Raw genomic sequence first — 23,961 nt, 5'->3', positions numbered from 1 at the left:
CCCTTTTGGAAAAGGGGTCTTGGAGCACACTAAGTTACATTAGTACACTCCATGCATGGGCATATTCCTTCCTCCCGCTTTTCCTTCTCCCTGTCCCAGGAGATATGCACAGAGCTTGCTTTTCTTTTTTTGCATTACGTGTTGCAGGAAGCCTCCCACACCACTGATCCCATTTGACTCACATGTTTGGTATTTGGCTACTGTGCTTGAGAAACTCAGACTCTCATTTATAAGCTAATGTGATATGCTGAATTCTGGACTTGAGTAAATGAGTTAGTATGTATTGTAGCTTATGTTAGTATGTATGTTAGTATATATGTTATACTATAGTATGTTATATGTTAGCATGTAATATAGGAATGCAGAGATTGAATTAAGCTGGTTCCGCATAAAAAGGGGGATGTTTTATTAAAGGTACTAAATAGTGCAGAACAAATTTATTTAGACCATGATTGATAAATTGCTTGGATAATAAAAAACCTGTGATAGGTAAGTTGACACCTGGTAGGAAAAGGTTAAGTATTTAAGTCAGTTTTTTCATACTTTGATTCATTGTAAAGTAAATACTGCTTGTGGGGGGTATGTTAACTTTCTTTCTAAAATGTGTTTGCCCAAGCAGTGAATAGGGGTTATTTCATAAAGTTAAGAAAATAGAAAGTTAAACTTTTATGACATTTATATGTGCCAGCTCTAGATAGAAAGATGCAAGCACTGAGAAAAATATAAGCACTACAGAAACTGTGTCATTTTGACCATACAAGGGGCTAGCTGCCTGGTTAATATCTGGCATTTATGTGAATTTTAGTTCTTTCAGATTCTATTTTTATCCTTCGTTAAATTCTTCTTGGATTGACACAACGGAAATCCCAAAGAAAATTGCTAAGGATTGTTTCCCAAATCCTCTCTTGCTTTTCTTTGCATAATGTTAGGCAAATCTCAAATTTCTGTGCTTCTTTTGGGATCAAGATGAAACAAAAAGTGGGACAAAGATTATTGCACGTCTGCAAGGACAGTAGCCTATATGTCCACTACCAAGGACCACTGCATAGATTTTCAGCCAGTGTGACTCTCTGTTTCTATTTTTCCTGTTTATTGATTAAAAAAATACTGAATCTTCCTTAATTTTCATTCAAAAGTGACACTGCAATGACAAGCTTAGCCATGCTTTAAAAAGTGTACTCTACAGTGGAATACATGTCTGTTTAACCAGTGCATGGAGCTGTACACAGCTTGTCAGCAGCTGGCATCCGCAGCTTTTGGTAGGGACATATCTTTAGGCAGATACAGGGCTGAAAGCTGCAGTGTTGTGGAGCTAAATAAGTACAGATCTGCATGTAGCCAGCTTGGATCTTGATGAACAAACTGCCCAAATCGATATGCCAGATCTGTGGCCCAGCTGCAGTTCTAAGAAACTATATATGTATATATATATATATATATGCTAAAGATAATTTTCAGGCATTTGAAAGTTCTTTTTATTATTATTCTTTTTTTCTGGTCATATACCAGAAAAATCAGATTTCCACTTCTAAAATTAACTCACCAGTTTCTGGTTTTATTTATATGCATTCATAGATGTCTGGAACTAGTTTTTCTACAGAGGGCAGAATTTGAGTCATCATTTCTAAAGCTGAAAGGCTGCTGGATATGCTCAATCTGCCACCTAGGTCTTTTTAATGGAAATACCAATCTGCAATGATCTGGGGGCACATTCTGACACCTTTACTTACTTTACACCTAATTCTGCATGTCATCCTATTGAATGACTTCATTAAATGAGGTCAGAGAATAAATAATCTGAGTCTGAGAGCCTGTAATTTACCATTTGGTAGATGTGGGCTAACGAGGGTTATGTGCTGTTTACTGCATTTCCTGGCATTCCGCTTCATGTAGGAAAGAATGTGTTTCAACACACTTAGGAACAGATTTTGCTTGCCATGAATTGTGTCACTTTGTTTTGTCCACCTGACATCAGTTTACAGTAAGTGAGAAGTTAGATCAGAATATTTTTTCCCATTGAGATAGCCTGTTAATAAGAGTGGGAGGATGTTATAAATCTAGCTTTGCTTAGTTCATGCTTAACAGCCTGAATCAAACAATTGAGATTGCTCTTCACCAAAGGTAATGTGTGTTCTTCTGTAAAAAAGAATGTAAACATGCTCCAACACCTAGAATAACAGCTTTGGTCCTTTTTTTCTGCAGCAATATGAGAACTGGAGACCAAACCAGCCAGACAGTTTCTTTTCTGCTGGAGAAGACTGTGTTGTTATAATATGGCATGAGAATGGGCAGTGGAATGATGTACCATGCAATTATCACCTTACATATACCTGCAAGAAAGGAACAGGTACAAAGTTTCCAGTAACAAGGGTGTCATTCTTTAAATCCCAGTTTTACAAAGTTAAAATGAAAATTCTTGCTTATTTCTGGTGGTCAGTATAGTGAGCCCTCAACTGGGTTAGCCTCAGGAAGTTATCTTCTGTTCACACATTACATCTCTATCTAATCTGTTCTTGAGTCAGGCACAAAAGTGTACACAGTTGAAACTCTTGGTTAAAACCAGGCAAATTTCTTCTTAGGTAGAGATCTCAGCTAAAGAAGCTTTCATGTACCTGGCAGGCCTGTTTTACTTCTATACCATGAATATATTACCAACTCTTCTTTCCTCGAATGGCATCATTGTAAAGCATTTGGGAAGCAGAGTATTGGTAGGCAGGCAGGCAGAGCAGCTGCTGACCACTTGTATGTGGTTAGCTTTTCAGCTTCAGTAATGCTGATCTTTGTCTTCCTCCTTTCCCAAACCACCTCGTTAATGGCACAGCTGGAATCTGGAAAGCTCCATTGGTTTATACACTGTCAGAGCTGATGCAGGAAACCTGGCTGACATCAGGAGCTACACAGAACAGTTTAGGAATTGCCTCTGTCTCTTCACAATGGGAGAGTAAGGAAGCAGCCAAAATCTTGTGCATGCTTCATTGTTCCCAATTACCATTTACAAGATTTTGTTAACATGTTCTCTAAGCCTTCATGGATCCGTCAGTTCTAAGTGCTTTTTAAATAGTCTATTGTTGAGGAGGACATGAGAGCTATTGAAAAAGACTTTTCTTTTAAATGCCTGTACTAACTTCACTAGTTTTCAGGTTTTGCAGCTTTTCAGTGAAAATTACTTCTTTGTGTGACTATGCCAACATTTTTGGCTCAAATTTACATCAAAAATTTAAACCTAAAAGGCAATGGTAACCATACTATCTGCTGTTTTCCAATTTTCATCATTACTGTATTTGGTCTACAAGACTGGAGAAGTACAGAAAAAACTGATCTTGCCATCCTTATTTGGCTGTGTCTCTTAGGAATCTGAGGCTCCTTGACACCCTCCCTTAGCCAGGGTTTAAAGGTCAGTACGATATTCAGAAGTGCCTTTACAAACTGGTGTTTTGTGTTATGCCTTCTCTTCCTTTCAGTTGCTTGCGGTCAGCCTCCTGTTGTGGAAAATGCAAGGACCTTTGGGAAGATGAAACCCCGTTATGAGATCAACTCCCTTATTAGATATCACTGCAAAGATGGTTTCATCCAGCGTCATATTCCAACCATTCGGTGTCAAGGAAATGGAAGATGGGATATGCCTAAAATTACTTGCATGAATCGTGAGTTCTTTGAAAGCAAACCAGTGCTGGATCAGGCAACAGGCTAATTTAGGATTAATAAGTAACAAACATAATATTTTAAGAGAAGTGCAAATCTGGTATGACACTATGACAGCAGCACTGCTCACTCTAGCTATAGAAAGAAACATAGAGCCTCGAAAAGTAATGGAAAATGTTCCTTTTCTGTTTTTACGGAAACCACTGAAATTTTTTTAAAGTAAACAACACTTTTACAAAACACCTGAAACCAAAGGTTCCTAATAACACTAGCAATTCTTTTTGCAACCATGGTCTAACTAAGTGTGAGAGATGTTTCTCCTATCTGTAATGTGATGGGAGTATCAGTTAATCATTTGTTAACTCTCTAATTAATCCATAATAAATGGAACCATAATGTGAAGTGTAGCCAGCTCTTAGTCATTAAATAATTTTAAATTAATTTCCCTTTTTCCCTCCTTCTTATGGCAGCATCCACGTACCAAAGGACTTATTCTAAGAAATACTACTATAAACATTCTTCATCAGGAAAAGGAACATTGTCAAATTCATCAAAGCACTATCATCGCTGGTTCCGGACGTGGCAGGACTCAAGGCGCTGAGAGCGAAATGGTGAATGGGGATCCTCCACCATTTCAGCCAAAGTCATAACTTTCTGTGCCTTTTTCTATCACTTATTAGGAGTATTATCAAATTGTTTTGAAACTATGGACTGCGGTATTCACAATGCATTTTGCAAAAACATGGTGTTTATCAGAAAATTAAAAAATAAAAAAAAAAGGAGAAGTGCTTATGGGGATAAAAGGAAACCATTTCCAGCCTATAAAGATAATAGTTTTCTATATACCATCAGTGTGGACCATTTTATGATATATACCAGCCTTCTGCAATATTTAAACAGCTCGATTTTAGCACCAATGAAAATGTAAATAAGATGATTTTAATGTGTTTGATTGTGTGTTGGTTTTAAAATCTTGTATATAAAATGAAAAGTCACACTAATTTCAGGCATATTTATGATTAGAAGGGCCTCAGAGGTCTTCAGTCATTTATGACATTGTTTTTATGTTGTTTACCTAGGCTGGAAATGGTTGAAATAACTTCACTGACTGAAATTTGTTGTTATCAGGTGAAGATAAACACACAAGTGACATGAATTTATCTTTTTTTTTTTTTTTAAATGGGAACTGTGCCGATTCCCATCCAAGGTACAGTTTGTGTCCATGTGATGCAAAGTTTAGGTAGAGCACATAGAAGTGGTATGAAGCATGAAATAGGGATTGCAATGTGGAACATTTTTTTCCTGCTCTCCGTTCCAGCTTCAACATTCATGAAAAAGGACTGCATGGAGGAGTTGTGTATGACAAAGCGGGCCTGTAAAAAATCCAAGTGCTAATACATTAACTTTACCAAACACGGCCACTTTTTTAAAAAGAAAGAAAAAAATGGGGAAAAAAGAAAATTAGAAATTACTTTCACGACATTAACCACAAGGTCTATATCACAGGTCTCTGCATTCTATAATGGAGATAGACCTGGTGTTTGGGGGATTTTTTTTTTTTTGTAAAAACAAACAAAAATCAAAAAAGTAAATAATTTTGTATATATAACCATTTTTAATCTTTTTATAAAGTAATGAATGTTTGTGTATGAATGCTGCAGCTGTGAAGCGTACATAAATAAATGAAGTAAGCCATACTGATTTAATTTATTGGATGTTTTTTTACCCATGCAAAGAAGATTCAAAGAGCTCACTAGTGCAGTATTGGCCCATGAGCTCCAGTTTTGGAACTATCTTTCAGTTCAACTGCTGTTTCCCTGGAGAGCAAAATTCCTGCTAAACAGGATCATTTGTTTGCAGTTGGATGGGTGAAAACTTGTGTGACCCACAGAAGAATCAGAATCTTGGCTTTCTAGAAAGATGTGTGTGCACAAACAGATTATAGGTTTTAGCTGGTGCAGTGTGTACGTAGGACTTCTCTATTATGGCTTCTTACCCCAGTCAGCTCGATGACTGACTTGGATGTGTACAGTAAGTGTAGAACGTAATGTTTGAAACGACCTCTCCACAGAAAAGACTGTTATTTCTGCAAAGTGCCTTGTACACCTTTGGGCACAGGAAAAAAAAAAAAAAAGAAAGAAAAAGAAAAAAAAAGTGAAAATAAAAGAACAGTAAGTTCCCTATGATATACCTTTTAAAATAACATTGCAAATACAGAACACATGTGGGAGGTTTACACCTTTGTGTTAGTGTGGGGTTACGATGCATAAAAATTGGAAGGGAAAGGAAAAGATTTGAAACCCGGCCAACATGTAAGTGTTTGTACCAGGCACAGCTGCCCATGGAGTGACCTTGCCACAGCTCATTGGGAACAGTAATTACAGTTCCAGATGACATCTCTGAAGGAATTGCAGTGATCACCCCATTGAGTGTACTCAACCCTTATGCACTCAGTGTGGCAGTTCTTGCTGTGTTGGCCGGTTCATTCCCCACCCCTCACCCCCAAACAATGCACATAATACTTTTCTCTATTTATATTATTATCTTGTATAGTGTATAATGTGAATGTCTGGGTTTTTTGTGAATGAAAATCTAAAATCTTTGTAACTTTTATATCTGCTTCTGTTTCACCAAAGAAACAAGGTTTTGCTATACTGTGACTTGTCTTGTTATTGCATGTCTTCCTGTTTAAATCTATGCAATGTGATTTTTTTCATATGAATACAGTTAGACTGTCAGGTACTTCACAATTATCATGGGCCTAATCAAGTGCCCACTGGAGTCAAAAGAGAGTCAGCTGGCTGAACTTTAGTAGATGCTGCGTTTGACTTTATATGAGCAGCTCTAGGGGATATTTTAAGATATACGATATTTTAAGATATACATTGTATGTTTTGAAGTTGATTATTGCTTGTATAAGTCAAGGCTCTTTCATAAATATACAGTATTCTACACATCATTCCCTGTACCAGAAACATACAGAACAGAAAATATATTTTAACATTTTGCAAACTTTCTCACCATATGTATAAAAAACCCTGCATAGATTTGTTGTTTCCTTGTCTACTTGTTGGATTTTAAACAGTGTTGTAAGACATTCCGATAACATTGTGATTGTAGTTTTAAATAGGTTAGAAACAGTGCTTATATTGATTTTTTTTCACCTCCTTCTATTACTCATAATAAAATAGGACTGACAACATTCCTTATTAAAAAAAAAAAAAAACAAAAACAAAAAAAAACAACCACAAACAAAAAGAAAAGCTGTTACCCATGCTTGTTTATTTAGACAGAGAATGGAACTCTATTTATCATTGGAAACTTTTTCTGATACTAATCTAAACCCCAAATGTTCCAATACCAACCCCCTACATAATGCACCACAACGTGCACCTTGACTGCTTGATGTAGAGCATCTTCAAACTCCGGTATGAAGAAGCGTGTTGGGACCGCAGTAGAGGGATAGAAGACAAAAGTAGAGTCTTAAATACATTTTTTCTAAGATCTGAAGCAGACCCAGGCAATGGATCCATGTTTGTAAGTTCCCTGTTTCTTCGTAGTGGCTTCAAAGTGGCTTTTTCCTAAGCAGGAGAGGGAATTTTTGATTCCAAGAGCAGTACAATCCCAGGATGCTGACTGCATGGTTAAAACAAACCTTTAGTAAGATTAGAAAAGTGGGGGTGAAAGCAGCAGATGTTGCTGGCAGTACTATTTGCTTGCTGAATGGAAGATCCTTTTGATCATGAAATCCACACCAGTTCTTCCACTTCAGCTTGCTCATCTTAAACCATGGCAGCTTACACACATGCTCAAATCCTGACCAAGTATGTGGGAGGATAATGGGACCAGTGGTGGTCCAAGTACACTTTCCATGTTGAGCTCTTGGTGGGTGAAGAGGCAGCCCCCAGCTCCAAATGGCTGCAGAGATGGTGCTGTAGCTGCATTACCAGCAGTGTAAGGTGCCTCAGAGGTGCAAGTGCCACGCTGGAGCTAATGCCCTGTGTGTCGTAAAAGGGCATTTAAATAGAAACATGTGCTGTGTTAACAAAACCTTTGGTGTATTTCAAACCATGCTGTGGCCAGCCTGGTATTTGCAGATTGAAAATGTCTGATGTACAGTGCTGAAATATCAGCTATGCCCCTTTGTTTTTGAGGAAAATAAAGAAGTTTTCCTCTCAATAGGCTGAACAGGTCATGCTGTTTTTCTTATGCTTTTAGGCTTAAAGAGAATTGTAATCCCTGCACAGACTCATTGATCATGGAACAAGATCAATTACACCCCACGGAGCCTTGCAGACACCATCTCCGTTAGGTATCTCTGTTAACAGGATCTGCAGCACGTTTCGGTAAAGGTCTGTCTGCTTGAGCTGTGCCATCACTGATAGGGACCAGCAGCAGACACTTCAAACATGACTGGAAGAAGTCTGGAACCCTTCTTCCCTGTCTCCTGCAGCCTGGCTCCCTCCCTGTGGCCATTTTCCAGACTGACATTTTCAAAGGCAGAGTAAGAAGGGTGAAAATCAACAGAAAATAACAGTGTTATGGAAGGAAATTGTGATGTCAGAGGTGAAAATGCAGGATGAATGATGGGAGGAAAAATATATGGGTATTGATTAGAAAATGGAAAATCAATCTATGGTTAATATTGCGGAACTTGAATTTATACCAGCGAATTTATACCAGCCAGGCAGTGATAGCCCTAGAAAGTGCACATCAGCATAATAGCTACATATAAAATACAGCATATACTATTGTAGTTTTTATAAACTAGCCCAAATGAGTGTGCTCTTTGTTTAGTTTTTGTTTGGACTCTGTGGTTTCAGACACTTTAAAACAGTTACTTCAATCCTTCAGGACTTCATTTACGACAGAGCTTTTAGCCTGTGTTTGAGCAAGTGGGCTGCACTTTTAGTCTCTAGTGCTCAAAAATTGTCAGGAAAAATGTTTGCACTTGTGAAGCAAACCTTTTGAATTCAAAATGACAGGCAATGTGGACACAAAGATTTCTCATGTTGCCTGAAGTGACATTAACACACTGCTGATGTGAAATGACTTCTGATGATAAGAGAAGATCTCAACACATCCAGCATTTAATGTCACCCTTGACTGGGAGATTCTTCCTGTAGAAAAGATTCCAAATGTGAAAATTAAGGAAAAGCTTGGAGTTTAGTCTACAGAAGGATTTTGAGCTTTAGAGTATACAGTATACAATTATAAAGAGAAGTGAGTTTACCTTTAAGAACATAGTTTTGTAGTTGCATATAGCAAATCTTCATTTTTCAGGGGTAAAAAGTCAGATGGTTGTATTTTGATTGACTCATTACAGTGGGTCCAAGGCATTATTAACTGCATCAAGGCTAACATCAGAGGAAAAAAATGTTCATAGAATCACAGACTGGTTTGGGTTGGAAGGAACATTAAAGCTCATCCAGTTCCAGCCCCCTGCCATGTGCAGGGACACCTTCTGTTAGACCAAATTGCTCCAAGCCCCGTCCAACCTGGCCTTGAACACTGCTGGGGGTGGGGCACCCACAACCTCTCTGGACAACCCATTCCAGTGCCACACCACCCTCACAGTAAAGAACTTCTTCTTCATATCCAACCTGAACTTCCCCTGTTTAAGTTTTAACCTGTTACCCCTTGTCTTGTCACGATAGTCCCTAATGAAGAGTCCCTCCCCAGCATCCTCATAAGCCCACTTCAGATACTGGAAGGCTGCTATGAGGTCTCCATGCAGCCTTCTCTTCTCCGGGCTGAACAGCCCCAACTTTCTCAGCCTGTCTTCATACGGGAGGTGCTCCAGTCCCATCCTCATGGCCCTCCTCTGGACTTGTTCCAAAGGTTCCATGTCGTTTTTCTGTTGAGGACACCAGAACTGCACACAATACTCCAAGTGAGGTCTCACAAGAGCAGAGTAGAGGGGCAGGATCACCTCCTTTGACCTGCTGGTCACGCTCCTTTTGATGCAGCCCAGGATACAGTTGGTTAAATTGGTGAGGCAGGATTTCCCCTTAGTGAAGCCATGTTGGCTGTCACCAGCCACCTCATTGTCATTCATCTGCCTTAGCATGCCTTCCAAGAGAACCTGCTCCAAGATTTTCCCAGGCACAGAGGTGAGACTGGTCTGCAGTTTCCTGGGTCATCCCTTTTCCCGTTCTTGAGAATGGGGGTTATATTTCCCTTTTCCCAGTCATCAGGAACTTCACCTGAGTGCCATGATTTCTCAAATATGGACAGTGGCTTAGCAACTTCATTTGCCTGCTCCTTCAGGTCCTGTTAATGGATTTCATCAGGTCCCATGGACTTGTGAGTGTTCAGGTTCTTGTGCACATTCACATTCTGCTCAAGATGCAGTATGGAAACAACCTTTGTCCAAGGATCATGAAGAAATGCTTAAGGATGAAAAGCTTGATCTTACAAGATATTAGCACCTCCTCCTACTCGTTCTTGAAGTAGATATGGGTTTGTAAAAGCTAATTTTCAATACTAAATGGCTCAGTGTCCCTGGGATTTGAAGTTTTGCTCCAATATTTATTAATAGAAGTATCTTATTTTGCAATATGGTTAACATAATGCCCAGAGGCAAAGTTTACAAAGGTAAAGCCAAAGACAACTAAAAGACCATTAAACTATGACTCTATGAAATAAACAAATGATGAAATTTTCATGTTTTGCTCCATTGTGTGTTCAGGAGCAAGTTCAAAAGGGCTGGATTAAAGGGGAGGGCTGAGAAACATGACTATCTGCAATATTAGCTATTCAGACAAAAAAATCCATAATGAGGAAAATGTGTCGACCAAAACCACATAGCAAAGAACTTCTGCTAATGTCTAACCTAAACTCCTCTCTTTCAATTCAGTTTAATTGAACTCAAATCGAGTTCGAACTTTGGAAATGCTGGAATGCTATTGATTCTTTATTTTCACTTCTATTTTATTTTATTTTATTTTATTTTATTTTATCACAGTATCACAGTATGTTAGAGATTGGAAGGGACCTCGAAAGATCATCTAGTCCAATCCCCCTGCCGGAGCAGGAACACCTAGATAATGTTACACAGGAATGCGTCCAGGCGGGTTTTGAATGTCTCCAGGGAAGGAGACTCCACAGCCTCGCTGGGCAGCCTGTTCCAGTGTATTTTATTTTATTTTATTTTATTTTATTTTATTTTATTTTATTTCATTTTTAGGTTTTGCTGTTTCAATGGTCTGAACATCTTCATTTTTTTAATGAAGTCTGCACAGCTGTTTGGACTTGGAAAAAAAGACCTTAACCCCCTGATTATTACAGGCTTGAGGTGTTACAGTTGAATCTCAAGCCTGCATGGGAAACAAAAAAAAGTTTGTCAGGTTATAGACAGGCACTGACACATTCAGAAGTCTCCTCTGAGGCATAAGAATTTGCACAGATAGCCACTATGTACATTTTATTAATAACGTTATGGTGAACAGACTTAGGAAATTCTAGTGCCTGTTAATATAGTTTTCATTATGGCCCTTCTTAAAGTTGCTTGAAACTGAAATGGAAAAAAAATATATTATTTCCCTTCATCACTTGAGTCTTTGTGGTGGTGTCATGTATCCTTATACATCCTTTTATAAAAAGCAGAAAACTCCAGTGAGAGTGTAAAAATGTGTGTTTTTAGTGAATACGGTGCTTGTTCCTCCCCCTTTCTGTGTTGGCTACTTCAAAAGAAATCTGGTATTTGTTACCATATTAGGATCAGTTTTCAGATTTAACCTTGAAGTAGGAGTGTGCCTCCACTGAGAAGACTTCACAGCAACAGGCTCTATGCAGTAAAGAAAGCTCTCAGCTATCAGTTTGTCCTTGTAGGACAACAATCCTTACACATCATATTATTTTTCTTTTTCATCTGTGCATTTCACTGAAGTAGGACGGGGTCCACTCAAGAGCCATTTGGTCAAACTTCAGTACACAGAGAGCTCACAGTAAGCCTTTCCCCTTCAGGCATAAAAAAGAAGCTGTGGTTAAGGATTTCTGCAACTGAGTTAGTTAGAGGAAAAGAAGAAATGAATTTCTGCAATGTGTCAACTGAGGGGGCATTATTTATAGGAGCACTAATCTGTTGCCCTTGAAGTTTCTAGGTGTTTTAGCTAGGTGAGCTATGCATTTCTGAAAATCCTGCTTGGTTTATGTTAGAAATGCATGTGGCTATACAAGAGAGACAAGCCTCTGGAGTATGGGATGAAAAACCTGGTAAGCATAGAAGAGCATTTAGGGGCACTGCAAAGCAGAGCATGCTCAAGTTTAAAGGATAAAGAATTGGTGTGCTTTGTTGGAGGGGGCACATGTGTAGAGAATCTAGGAAGAAGAGAACTTCATTATTCTTCCCTAATATCCATAACGTCCAATAAATTGGCCAGGTGTGTGCTGAGGAATGGCACATTCCTCTGATTTATTTCACTGGTCAAAAAGCAATAAAGCTTAGGTAAACGAATAAAAATAGATGAAGTTTTGAGAAGCTTGTGGCAAGATACTGTTCATTTGCTTACCAAAGATACCTGAGTGAGATATGTACCTTCTCTAGGTAATACATATAGCCTTTGTAATTTAACAGATTCCCCCTGAGGATTAGTGTCCACTGACTTCATGGTTATTACCAAGGCTATGCAGGGATAGGTCAAGAGAGAATAGCTTTAAACTGGAAAAGGAGAGGTTTAGATTAGGTCTAATGTAATCTAATCTAATCTAGTAATAGATAATCTAAGGTTATAACAAAATATAATCTAAGGCTGGAGGGGGCTTGGAGCAACCTGGTCTAGTGGAAGGTATCCCTGCCCATGTCAGGGGTTCAAACTGAATAAGCTTTAAGGTCCCTTCCAGCCCAAACCAGACTGTGGTTCTGTGATTATTATGTTATCTTTTTTTAACCAGGTGTAATCAACAAAGGTAAATCCCAACTAAACTAAAAATAGCTGCCCTTTTGCTAGAATACACAAAGAGCAATGTCTAGGATAGATGAAAGCCAATGACACTAACCACAACTAAATTTTGGTCTCCCAGTGCTTGTAGTTTATAAACTCACCTTTCAGACAACATGATCAGGCCATGCAGCAAAACCTCTGCACAGTGTCTGCTGACCGCTGGTAGGGTGAGAACATATTATTTATGACATCTCTAAAGTGGTGTTGGTAGCATGCAGATCAGTTTTGGGGACTTACCGTGAGAGGCAACAACAGTATACAACCCCAGTGTGGGTGGGAATTGGGCCACAGCTACTCCTGGGTGGGATGTAACCTTTTCCCTCCACCACAGCCAGGAGAAGTGCTAGAAGCTGTCCTCTAGGGTTTCTTGTTTCCTGCTTTGTTCTTAATTGTTTTTGCCTGAACGAGCTGATAAGTTGTTGGTATTAAAGCTTCTGTCCTTCGGTCCTCAAGACTCTACTCTGTTGACCTCAAAAATTGCCTGCAATGGAGCCTTTTGAGTTAAATATCAGTACTTACAAGCCAAGACTTTCTAAATTAGTTTCTTGTACATTTGATTCCCTGCTACTTTATTAGCAGCTTTATTTTCTGTTAGTAGCTGAGACGGACAGTGTTACTTTTATTAGCTTTGTGATTAGCTACTGTCGTTTGCAGTATGAGGCGTCTACCACAGTCTGATTTGTGTTCCGGCAGGGCTAGGCCAAATCAGACTCAAGTACTCCATCTGCTGGCGCTCCCAGGACAAAAGAAACACTAACCTCATGCGGCCTACGAATAGGTGCTTTCTTACAAGGACAGTGTGCCACAAGCTCTCTGCAGCGATATTCTTACATGAAGCAGGAACATCCTTGAATTTTACAACAGCTTTCTGCAGCATTCTGTAGCCATGGTGGAGTACACAATAGCATTTTGAGTATCAATGGAAGGCAAAAATTAGCAATATGCAGATTCACAGTATCACAGTATCACACAGTATCACAGTATGCTAGAGATTGGAAGGGACCTCGAAAGATCATCTAGTCCAATCCCCCTGCCGGAGCAGGAACACCTAGATAATGTTACACAGGAATGTGTCCAGGCGGGTTTTGAATGTCTCCAGGGAAGGAGACTCCACAACCTCCCTGGGCAGCCTGTTCCAGTGTTCCGTCACCCTCACTGAGAAGAAGTTTCTTCTCAAGTTTAAGTGGAACCTCTTGTGTTCCAGTCTGTACCCATTACCCCTTGTCCTATCATTGTTTGCCACTGAGTAGAGCCTGGCTCCATCCTCGTGACACTCCCCCTTTATATATTTATATACACTAATAAGGTCACCCCTCAGTCTCCTCTTCTCCAAACTATAGAGACCCAGCTCCCTCAAGTCTTTCCTCATAAGGGAGATGCTCCACTCCCTTAATCATCTTAGCTGCCCTGCGCTGGACTCTCTCCAGCAGCTCCCTGTCCTTCTTGAACTGAGGGGCCCAGAACTGGACACAATATTCCAGATGCGGTTTCACCAGGGCAGAGTAGAGGGGAAGGAGAACCTCTCTCTATCTACTAACCACCCCCCTTCTAATACACCCCAGGGTGCCATTGTCCTTCTTAGCCACAAGGGCACAGTGTTGGCTCACGGTCATCCTGTCGTCCACTAGGACCCCCAGATCCCTCTCCCCTACACTGCTCTCTAACAGGTCGTTCCCCAACCTATACTGGAACCTGGGGTTGTTTCTGCCCAGATGCAGGACTCTACACTTTCCCTTGTTATATTTCATCAAGTTATTCCCTGCCCAACTCTCCAGCCTGTCCAGGTCTCGCTGGATGGCAGCACAGCCTTCTGGCGTATCAGCCACTCCTCCCAGCTTAGTGTCATCAGCAAACTTGCTGATAGTACACTCAATTCCCTCATCTAAATCGTTGATGAATATATTAAATAATACCGGTCCCAGTACTGACCCTTGAGGCACTCCACTAGTTACAGGCCTCCAACTAGACTCAGCCCCATAGACTACAACTCTCTGGCTTCTCTCCTTCAGCCAGTTCACAGTCCACCTCACTACCTGATCATCCAGTCCACACTTCCTCAATTTAGCCGTGAGGATGCTGTGGGAGACTGTGTCAAATGCTTTGCTGAAGTCAAGGTAGACCACATCCACCGCTCTGCCATCATCCATCCACCGTGTTATTTCCTCATAAAAGGCTAAGAGATTGGTCAAACATGATTTCCCCCTGGTGAAGCCATGTTGACTGCCCCTCATAACCCTCTTATCCTTGATATGCCTTAAGATGGCACCAAGCCAGATTCAAGCCAGGTTCAAGCCAGACCTCCTCAGTTTGACCTAAATATTGTCTGCACTGGGGGGTGAAAAGAAAACATTGCACTCCCTGGAACTCTTTCTCACTTTTCCTCTTGTAACAGAGGATTGGAAGGGTTTCATTTTCCCCTTCTCTATAAAAATGTCTTCTTTTCTAAAACATATCAGTTGGAGGAATGAAAAATCCTGTATTTTCCTGTAATTTTTATTATAACCCTAGCTAACCTTGACTAAAATAGAAAACTTAATCTTAAGCCAGAAACTCTGCTTCAAATGGAAATTACAAACCACATGTTTTAAAGCATATTCCATTTTCCTATCAGCCAGTCAACAAGAATTGCAGATTTTGCTTTTTCTCCTAACAATAATTGATGAAGACGGGATACCAAGGCAAGTGAAAAGCTGAGTGCAGGGAGTTGCAGGACGTAAGTATTGTTTGCTTTCTGCATTATTTTTCCTTACAATTTGTTTAGGAGCCTCTGAAAATCTCTCATCTCTGCTTCATTTATTTGGCGTGTCCACTGCCAGGGATTGAAATTATAAATGTCAGTAACTGTGTAGCAGTGGCTTTTATATTTGTATCCAATTAAGGATCTAAAATACAACACTAGCATTCCGTGCAATTTGCATGGAAATTAGAGCACTAAAACTCACTCAGTGAAGTTTATTCCTTAAATGGTTTTTCGTTATGAACTGATCTTGTGTACTATCTGGAGAATGCCCATGAAACTCTATTTTATTCACTCTTCAGGTGAAATAAACTCGGTTAATTTATTTTGGATCCAGTACTAGTATTAATCTTGCTGGAAAGGGTAAAGCAATTTCATACCTGTTATCAAATAATTGCATCATAATGATGAGCTTTTTTCCACACCTCAGGCATGAGTAAGTGGTTGTGATGACGGAGATGACCTTTGTAAGCTTCAGGCTCTTTCCTCTTCTTTCCTCTACAGTGTGTGTGGCAGGACAGCTCCCTCCAGCACCAAGGTGACCCAGAAATAGCAGTGATGGGAAAGAGCAATGATATCACCTCCCAAGCTGGGACACCCCGCCATCCCCTCTGTCCTTCACCAAGGAGAGGTTCAAGGCAGGGGATTGAATTTGACTTAGGCCAAAGTGGTCAGTTTTGGTGTTAGAAGTTTTTTCCCCCCATTTTGATAACACAGGTATACAGTTGTGGATCCCACAGGCTATGGCTGGTGGGCGGCTGCACAGTGCTGTCTGTGCCATGATCATTCCCTCCTTAGCACCATTAGAGGGGACTCATTGAAGGCATTGAGGCCCTGGCACAGGGTGCCCAGAGAAGCTGTGGCTGCCCCATCCCTGGCAGTGCTCAAGGCCAGGTTGGACAGGGCTTGGAGCAGCCTGGTCTAGTGGAAGGTGTCCCTGCCTGTGGCAGGGGTTGGAACTGGCTGAGCTTAAGGTCCTTTCCAACACAAACCAATCTAATTCTACGATTCTGACACCAAAGTGTAGCCTGCTCAAATGAAACAGAAAGCAGGCAAGCAAAGTCTTGCTGAAACGAGGGTGCTGAGGGAGCAGAGTAGAAGCCAGAGCTGGGAAAGTGAGGCTGTTGGGGACGAGGTTATGCTGGGGACTCCAGCACCTGTTCATTTCATCTGCAAAGGGCATCCTGTCTGCAAGACTGCACTGCTGCAAGGGTGGGGCTTGCACGGGCTTGTCCTTCGGGAAGCCAACGCTAGATGTCACGCGGAGGAGGGTTATTGCATGTGGTGCTCCGCTCCTGCTTTGAACGGGAGATGTGGCGAGGCTGTGGGAACAGCCTGTGAGGGAGCAGTATTTTCTGTTCTATTTTATTTTAATGTCTGTCAGCTGCAGCTACGGGTTAACTCATGCTAGACCAACAGCTATAAAAACTGCCACTACAGCAAATAAAACCATCGCATTCTTACATTTTCCAAAGGAGAATATAATCTACTTCTGTCACAGGTCTGAGCTGAGATCTGAGTTCTCCATTTCCAGATTTCATCCTAGATTCAGCGTGCCTCTGCTTTAAGTAAGGCATGCTTAGGATCATTTCAGTTAGGTAAGCTGCCATTTGCAGGTGAAGATTACTTAAAATTGGGTTTTCAGACATTTGGGATTGTTGGTCGGAGTTGCTATAGAAATGCAAATTCTTGCTGCAATTGCGGACAATGGGGAAAATTCAAATGAACCCAAAGCTCTGAAGAGGTGCTTCAGCTAAATCTCAGACATTTCCCGTACACAGAGAGCTGTCTGACTCAATTTTAACTGTTCATCTTCTGTTTTCATCAATATCCTCAATTCTCAGGCCACATCAGATACTGAACAGAACAGTGCCAGGTTTGGATCTGTACAGCACTCCTGTTAACTTTTTTTTTTCTGGCTGCGAAGTTCACAGCTGTGTTAGTTAATGTATGAGCCTTAAATTTTCCCCAAATTGTACAGGATTCTACAAACCCTTTTATTACTTAATCTTTGTGGGCTCTTTGGGGCAGGAGGGAATCTGTGTGTCTCTTATTTCTGGTAAAATGACTACAGTTCCCCAGTAGTGTTATGTGAGTTTCCTGAAGTTTGGCTGCTTTTACTGCTGAGCAATCATTTGAAGTGTTTAATTGATGCCTGAAACTCAGACTCAAAAATATTCCAGTCGTACACTTTCTTGTTCAAATCATCAGCAGAGAGAAGTAGATACCATTTCGATTGTCTGTTTAATTTTTTGTGAAAGGGATTTATCTGTGATATGGAAGAATTTAGTCCAAGCAACATAGATTTGATGGTAAAAGTGTGCTAACTTGAAAGTGTAAGGAAAAATACCCTGTTGTGTAGGCTCAGCAAGTCCACTCCATTTGCAGGCTTCTAAAATCTTTATGGTCTCCTCCAGCAAGATATGCATCCTCATCTACTTTTTTTCAAGCCCCTGCAGCGCCCATGTACATCTTTCCTTGCCACCCTCCATATCCTAGGTCTGTGAATCAGCACATGAAAAATAACAAGTGTAAAGTATTTGTAGAAACAGTGGAGTCACTCCAGCAAGGGGGAAAAGCCCCAACAAACAGGTATTCTAGATTGGACTTTGTTAGGGGTCTGCGCCAACATTATATGCTAGCACATGTACACCATCTGAGATGCAGTGGTACAGGCATGCTTATTGTGAATATAATGCTGTGAATTTCAGGGGAGGTGCACAGGCAGACTGTGATTTTCCTACACAGATTTGCAAATGAAGCTGCACAGGGTAGAAGTAGGAAAGTGAATACTTGCTCCTGCGCCTGCTTCTGCACACAGGTCTAGTGTTAACTCAATGTTTTAGCAAAAAAGTATGTACACAAACATAGTGACAATTGCTCAAGGCTGTGAAAATGGCCACAGGGGGACATTGACAAGCTCTGTATCACTGTGTGATAGGAGTGGCCAACAACCAATACTGGAGAAAGATGAATAAAGCAAACACATTTTTCATCATCTGTACAATTACTACTGAAGAGAATGGATTTTCTTTCCTTGCTACTATAATGAAAAAGCAGCAAGTTTTTCTGGGAATGAAGTATTGAGGAGGAGTACATTGTACCTAGTGGAGCTAGGCAGCAGAAAGTCAGTTCCCACCAGAGCTGGCTTCACACTCATCTCTCAAACCTCACTGTGGCACACACGTGGCAATCAGCTTGCACGATGTCAGGTTTTTTTTTTCTCAGTTTTGGTCTTGGAAGACTTTGATAATACACTTGTGTGTGTATCATTAAACGAAAATGTTTATTACAAGACATATCCTACAGCTGGTATCCTCCAGAGACTTGCTGAGATAATCAGTTTCTCTTCTGCCTTCACCGGGCATGTATTCTTAACAAAGACATCAGAGAGTCAATGTTGTACATATGATACATACCTAACATAAAATTAGACACTGCATGGTGTGAAATAAAGCTGTCTGCATGAAAGGGCAGTTAGAGTCCAGGATGGATCGATGGAAACAGAAGCACATTCCCATTTGATTTATAACTAAGTACCTATTTTGAAACCTGTAACAGTTTAAAGCTATACTTCAGTGACTGCCTTCTTCCATGATCAGTCAAGATTTGGGGTGCTTTGAGTAACATGCAAATTATCTTACTTTTAGTTAATCTGCTGACATATTTAATGTCATAAAGCAATGAATCAAACTGTATGCAACCAATGTTCAAAGGTTGTTTTAACCTGAGTGAACTTGGAGTTAGCTGTCTACATTGCTGCTAATGACTCTGCAGGATTTAGCATTTATCCCTTACCTAGATACCGGTTTTAGTCCTCAGTCGAGAAGAGATGGTGCCCAGGAGTAGTTCTGAGTATTAGCAGTGGTCATCCTGAGGATGCAGGGGTGAGCATCTTCATTCGTTGCATGAGACTTTCCACAAAGTGGAAACCATGATGCAGTGGCCCTGGGCTGGTGTACAGAAGGCAAATTCCAACCAGATGGGGGTTATTTTCTCTTGTGTTCACATCAAGAACCAAGCCTCAAAACAAGTACAGTCATGGTCAAGACAGACCATTGCTGAGTTAAGAAAGAAATAGTCTTTCATAAATTGTTGACAGTTGGCCAGTACTCTGACTTGTTTTGCATGTTTTATGTTTGTGCCCAGTTGGCTGCATTCATATGGGATCACTTGAGGATCAGGTTGTAACTCTATCATGCAAATGTAACCATCAGTGTGAATAATGGCTTGGTTGTGCTTTATTTTTTCCATCTTACACTGAAATAAAAGGCATCTGGTCTTTTTTTTATTATTATTTATTTTAGTTTATTTTTTCCTTTTTTTTTCTTCTTTAGGTCCAGAGTTTAAGAAAAATCCTAAAAGTTCTTGTTGGTTTGGTTGAATGTGTGGTCACATGATTAAAACCCCACTTGAGCTCAGATGTAACCCACTATTGACTGGTAATAAAAAATTGCCCAATACTAGAAACAAAACAGTTATTTTCTCTTCCCTCTTCCAGAGTTATGCTTCAAGTTTTTCCTGACTTTTGATTACTTATAATTTTTCTAAGACATTTTGTTATTTGGAAGGCACATTTTATGTGTAGGGTTTTGTTTTTTTTTATGTGAACATTTCTTTATGTCTTCTTTTTGGCTTTGCCCCAGACTTTTTTTAAAACCTTGGTAGTGATATTTTTGTTAGTATAGCAGTAAACTGGCCAAGTTGGAAACAAACCCTAATTTTGGAAATAGTGCTGTATTTTACCCAAATAAAGTGGCATTCAGCCATCATAGAGCAAAAGTTATCCCCAGTGGTATCTGCATAGTTTCTTGTGTCAGAGATATAGACCTCTGCAACTTTTGTATGGGTTCTTATTTCTTCTTAAATTATTTTTAATGCTTATTTTAGACCCATTATCCATTTCTTCCCCTTAACACATTTTAAGGTCCATGGAAGTTTTCCAAGAGCGCAATATGGGGGGGGGGGGTGGGGGGGGGTGGGGGGGGTTGGGGTGTCCTTTCTGGGAGCCAGTATAGTTCAGTACTGACTGAAAAAACAGTCAGGTCTTGCTGTGTATGGTGAGGGCCAATGTGGAAAGTGGGAGCAGAGGAGGGGCTGCTGAATAAGTATTCTTCCCTAAATACCAAGGGCATCTGTGAGAGTTGGGGTTTTGTTGTTTTAACTTGAAAGAGCAATAAAGTCATGAGTCTTTGCCACATTTCCAGAGTGCAGCATTTCTCCACTCAAAACTTGTCAAGTAGTGTCAAAATGTGGGAAATGCATGGTTATTTGCACCTCTTAGCAAGAGGAACATCTTTAATTGAATCCAAGTCAGCTTTCCATCTACTTTTCATTGAGTGAATAATGCAAAGGGTTGGAATAGTGCTAAGTGCCAGATATACCAGTCTCCCAGGGACAAAGGTTACTTTTGCTAGCTAAAATCTCCTCCAGAGTGAAATATGTTTATCTAAGCCTTGTTTACTGTGAAATATTTGGAAGCCAATTTTATTAGATTCTTCTCTTTTTTTTTTTTTTTTTAATTTGGTCTATACAAGCTCAGTTTCTTCTTCAGTCATGCAGTTAGTGGGTGAAACAAGCAAATTTCAGTAGGATTCAAATAGTAAAGAAGTGCATTTACTTTATATTTATTCAAAAGTGGGCACTTAATAAAATGTACTGATTATTGTATGAGTACATGTAAAAGAAAACCTTAGGAATGAGGAGTGTTAAATATTTCTTACGAAAAAGTGGAGGCAAGGGGTGGTAGTGATAAGATCCTGGCTGTGCTCTGCTGTGCTTCTCCCCCTTAACAGTTGAGTCCCGAACCTCCACAGACCTGGCATTTGGTCTCTGTGTTGAAAATAGCAGCTTTCACCATTGATTAGGAGAGACCTGCGCAGGTTCTCAATGCTTTCATTTGCAGGACCTTCTGGGACATCCCCTGGAAAACTCTGGCTGTACTGGAAGGAGAAAAGAGCGACCCCTTCAATGTAAACATTATCTCCCCTGGGACATCTTAATAAGGGCATATTTCTTCTTAATCTTCACTGATTTCTTCGCAGGGCAGCTGCTCACTTGTGCATTGAATCTTGAAGGCAATGGTCTCAAAGGCTTTTGCTTCAGTAGCCTGGGGCCTAGAGATAGACCCTCCCACCATCACCTAAAGTTACCAGTGACATACCCTTTGAGCAGCCCCACTTAAAGGAGCAAGCCTCCCCTTGCCTAAAGGAGAGGCTTGCTCCTGAGATGTGTGCTCCCATGGAGTTTTATCATGGTATTATAGAATCCCAGTCTGGTTTTGGTTAGAAGGGACCTTAAATCTCATCCAGTTCCAACCCCCTGCCACAGGCAGGGACACCTTCCACTAGAGCAGGTTGCTCCAAGCCCCGTCAAACCTGGCCTTGAACACTGCCAGGGATGGGGCAGCCACAGCTTCTCTGGGCAACCTGTACCAGGGCCTCAGCACCCTCACAGGGAAGAACTTCTGCCAAGATCTCATCTCTCCTCTGTCAGGTTAAAGCCATTCCCCCTTGTCCTGTCCCTACAGGCCCTTGTCAAAAACCCCTCTCCAGCTTTCTTGTAGTTCCTTTAGGCACTGGCAGCTGCTCTAAGGTCTCCCCTTAAGGATCCTTCTCTTCTCCGGGCTGAACCAGCCCAGCTCTCTCAGCCTGTCTCCAGAGCAGAGCTGCTCCAGCCCTCTGATTTATCACTTGCTTTCCCCAGAGCCTACTGAGCAGGGGAGATTTCAGCATCCTGACGAGACAACAGAAGTCCTACAGATCACAGCTATTTCAAGTCCCATGTAACAGTAAAGGAAGTACAAATTGAAATGCACTGGCAGCTCAAAGGGATGAATGAGAAGAGCAGCAGACAAAAGGTAATCTACATTGCAACACTGTGATAAGGCATTGCAGTGGAGGTGTAGCTGTGGTGGTGTGTGACAGTGGCTTGGCAGCAAAGGAGACCTGCATGCATTGTACAAAGTGCTAAACCGTGAGACAAGAATTTGGAAGTGATACTTTCACGACTTCTGTGACCACATTTGTGAACTCCAGCTGAGATGCAGACAAAACTTGACAATTCCTTGGCATGAGACAGAAAACAGCAGGGCTGTCTCTTCAAAAGATGTCTGGCTGTTTATCTTGGGACGTCCAGTCTATGAGGCTAAGTCAACACTGAAGAGGAAGGGGTTAGTGATCTCTCTTTTCTCTCATCTGTGGGCCTGAAGTCCCATCCCATCTGATTTATGAGTTCTTGCTAGTTTCCAAATGGCCCCCGATCCTCCCTCTGAAATCTGAGACCCAGAGAACTCTCCTGAAGGTTCTCCTTTACACTCAAGGGGAAAAAAGTCAATTTACAAGTTTTCTGATTACAAAACATCCATTCTGATGCATCTTTTGTGCTTATCACCCTTCTATCCTATCACTAGATATATGTTAGCAGAAGAGAGAGGCTACAGATTATTACATATCAGCTATGTCCTCTAGTAGGCATCATTTGGGGTAACCTATTATGTTGCTCTTCAGTCAGATAACTGGGTTTATGCTTAATCTGCTGTGAGCAGTGTGTGACTGCTACAACTATAGTGTCTGATAACAGTCCAGATGAGGTAGGGGAACATTATTTGTATTTTACATAAGACACACACAGAAGATGCAGAAATTAGTTGTATGAGGTGACAAAGGGTTTTTGTACTGAACAAAATACTTGTATCCAGCCTGTGCAAAAATGAAGCACTCTAGCCCCCTACATTAACCTCTTTTCTGCACTGTAGCAGAGATCTTACTGCAGGAGGGAAAAACACTTACTGATTGAGTAGCAGGCAGTCACAAAAAAATCAATCCAATATGAAATGCTCACTTGATGGCATCCAATGAAACTTATTGCTTAGCGTCTTCCTGGCAGGTTTCTTGAGAATGTTCAGAGCTTGAGAGAAATTGATGGTGTTTGAAATTTTGCAGGAGGAAGTATCAGTTGTGAATGTTCTGTTTTTTCAGGGGATGGTGAGGATTTTATGGATTGGTCCTTATTATTTCTTCTATTATCTTGATGTTGATTGAAGTACGTTGTTGTGACTTAACATGGAAATCCTTGGCTGCTGTGATGTAGCCAAGAAATGGCACCTGATGTTTTTGACAGGAAGGAAATGAGTGCAGTAGCGTATATGGTGCATTTGAGACATCCTTCCACTTTGCAATGAGGTTCTTTTCTTGAGCTCTGAAATCAGTGTTTCAGATCCCAGGGTTAGGCAGGACAAGGAAAATACCCTGTCAGAAAAAGCTATGTGATGCTGGGGAGTTCTTTAAAAAGCTTTTCTATATCTCTGTATCTTTCTTGGGTAAGGTGCCCTGGCTGGCTAGTGTAGGTCCTAGAGTCAGTTACTGGATGAAGCAGCCCTGAGGAGAAGGGCGTGGGGGTGTTGGGTGACAGAAGCTCCCCATGACCCGGCTTCAGTGTGCACTTGAGCCCAGAACCCTGTCTTGTGCTGGGCTGCATCCCCAGAGTGTGAGCAGCAGGTAGAGAGAGGGGATTCTGCCCCTCTGCTGCACTCTTGGGAGAACCCCTCCTGCAGTCCTGTGTCCAGCTCTGGGGCAACAACACAAGAGGGATGTGGAGCTGTTGGAGTGAGTCCAGAGGAGGCCATGGAGATGCTGT

The 23,961-nt window shown here is 40.9% G+C and overlaps 1 protein-coding gene across 3 annotated transcripts in view; it reads left to right on the top strand.

Moving 5' to 3' along the window:
* The window catches only part of VCAN (versican), a 107,106-nt gene extending 100,452 nt beyond the window's left edge, over positions 1-6,654 (top strand). For all 3 annotated transcript variants that reach the window (XM_061478714.1, XM_061478713.1, XM_061478715.1), the window contains exons 13-15: positions 2,203-2,347; positions 3,462-3,644; positions 4,113-6,654. In XM_061478714.1, coding sequence (XP_061334698.1) covers positions 2,203-2,347; positions 3,462-3,644; positions 4,113-4,243 — 459 coding nt within the window. In that variant the 3' untranslated portion in view covers positions 4,244-6,654. The remainder of the gene's footprint in view (positions 1-2,202; positions 2,348-3,461; positions 3,645-4,112) is intronic.
* The last annotated feature ends 17,307 nt before the right edge of the window (positions 6,655-23,961 follow it).

The sequence above is a fragment of the Pezoporus flaviventris genome, unplaced genomic scaffold (genome assembly GCF_033815535.1).
Source record: "Pezoporus flaviventris isolate CSIRO_AGI_PZ_B2104156 unplaced genomic scaffold, CSIRO_AGI_Pfla_v1 ptg000131l, whole genome shotgun sequence".
NCBI classification, from domain to species: Eukaryota; Metazoa; Chordata; class Aves; order Psittaciformes; family Psittacidae; genus Pezoporus; species Pezoporus flaviventris.
This window is presented reverse-complemented; position numbering and strand designations above follow the sequence as displayed.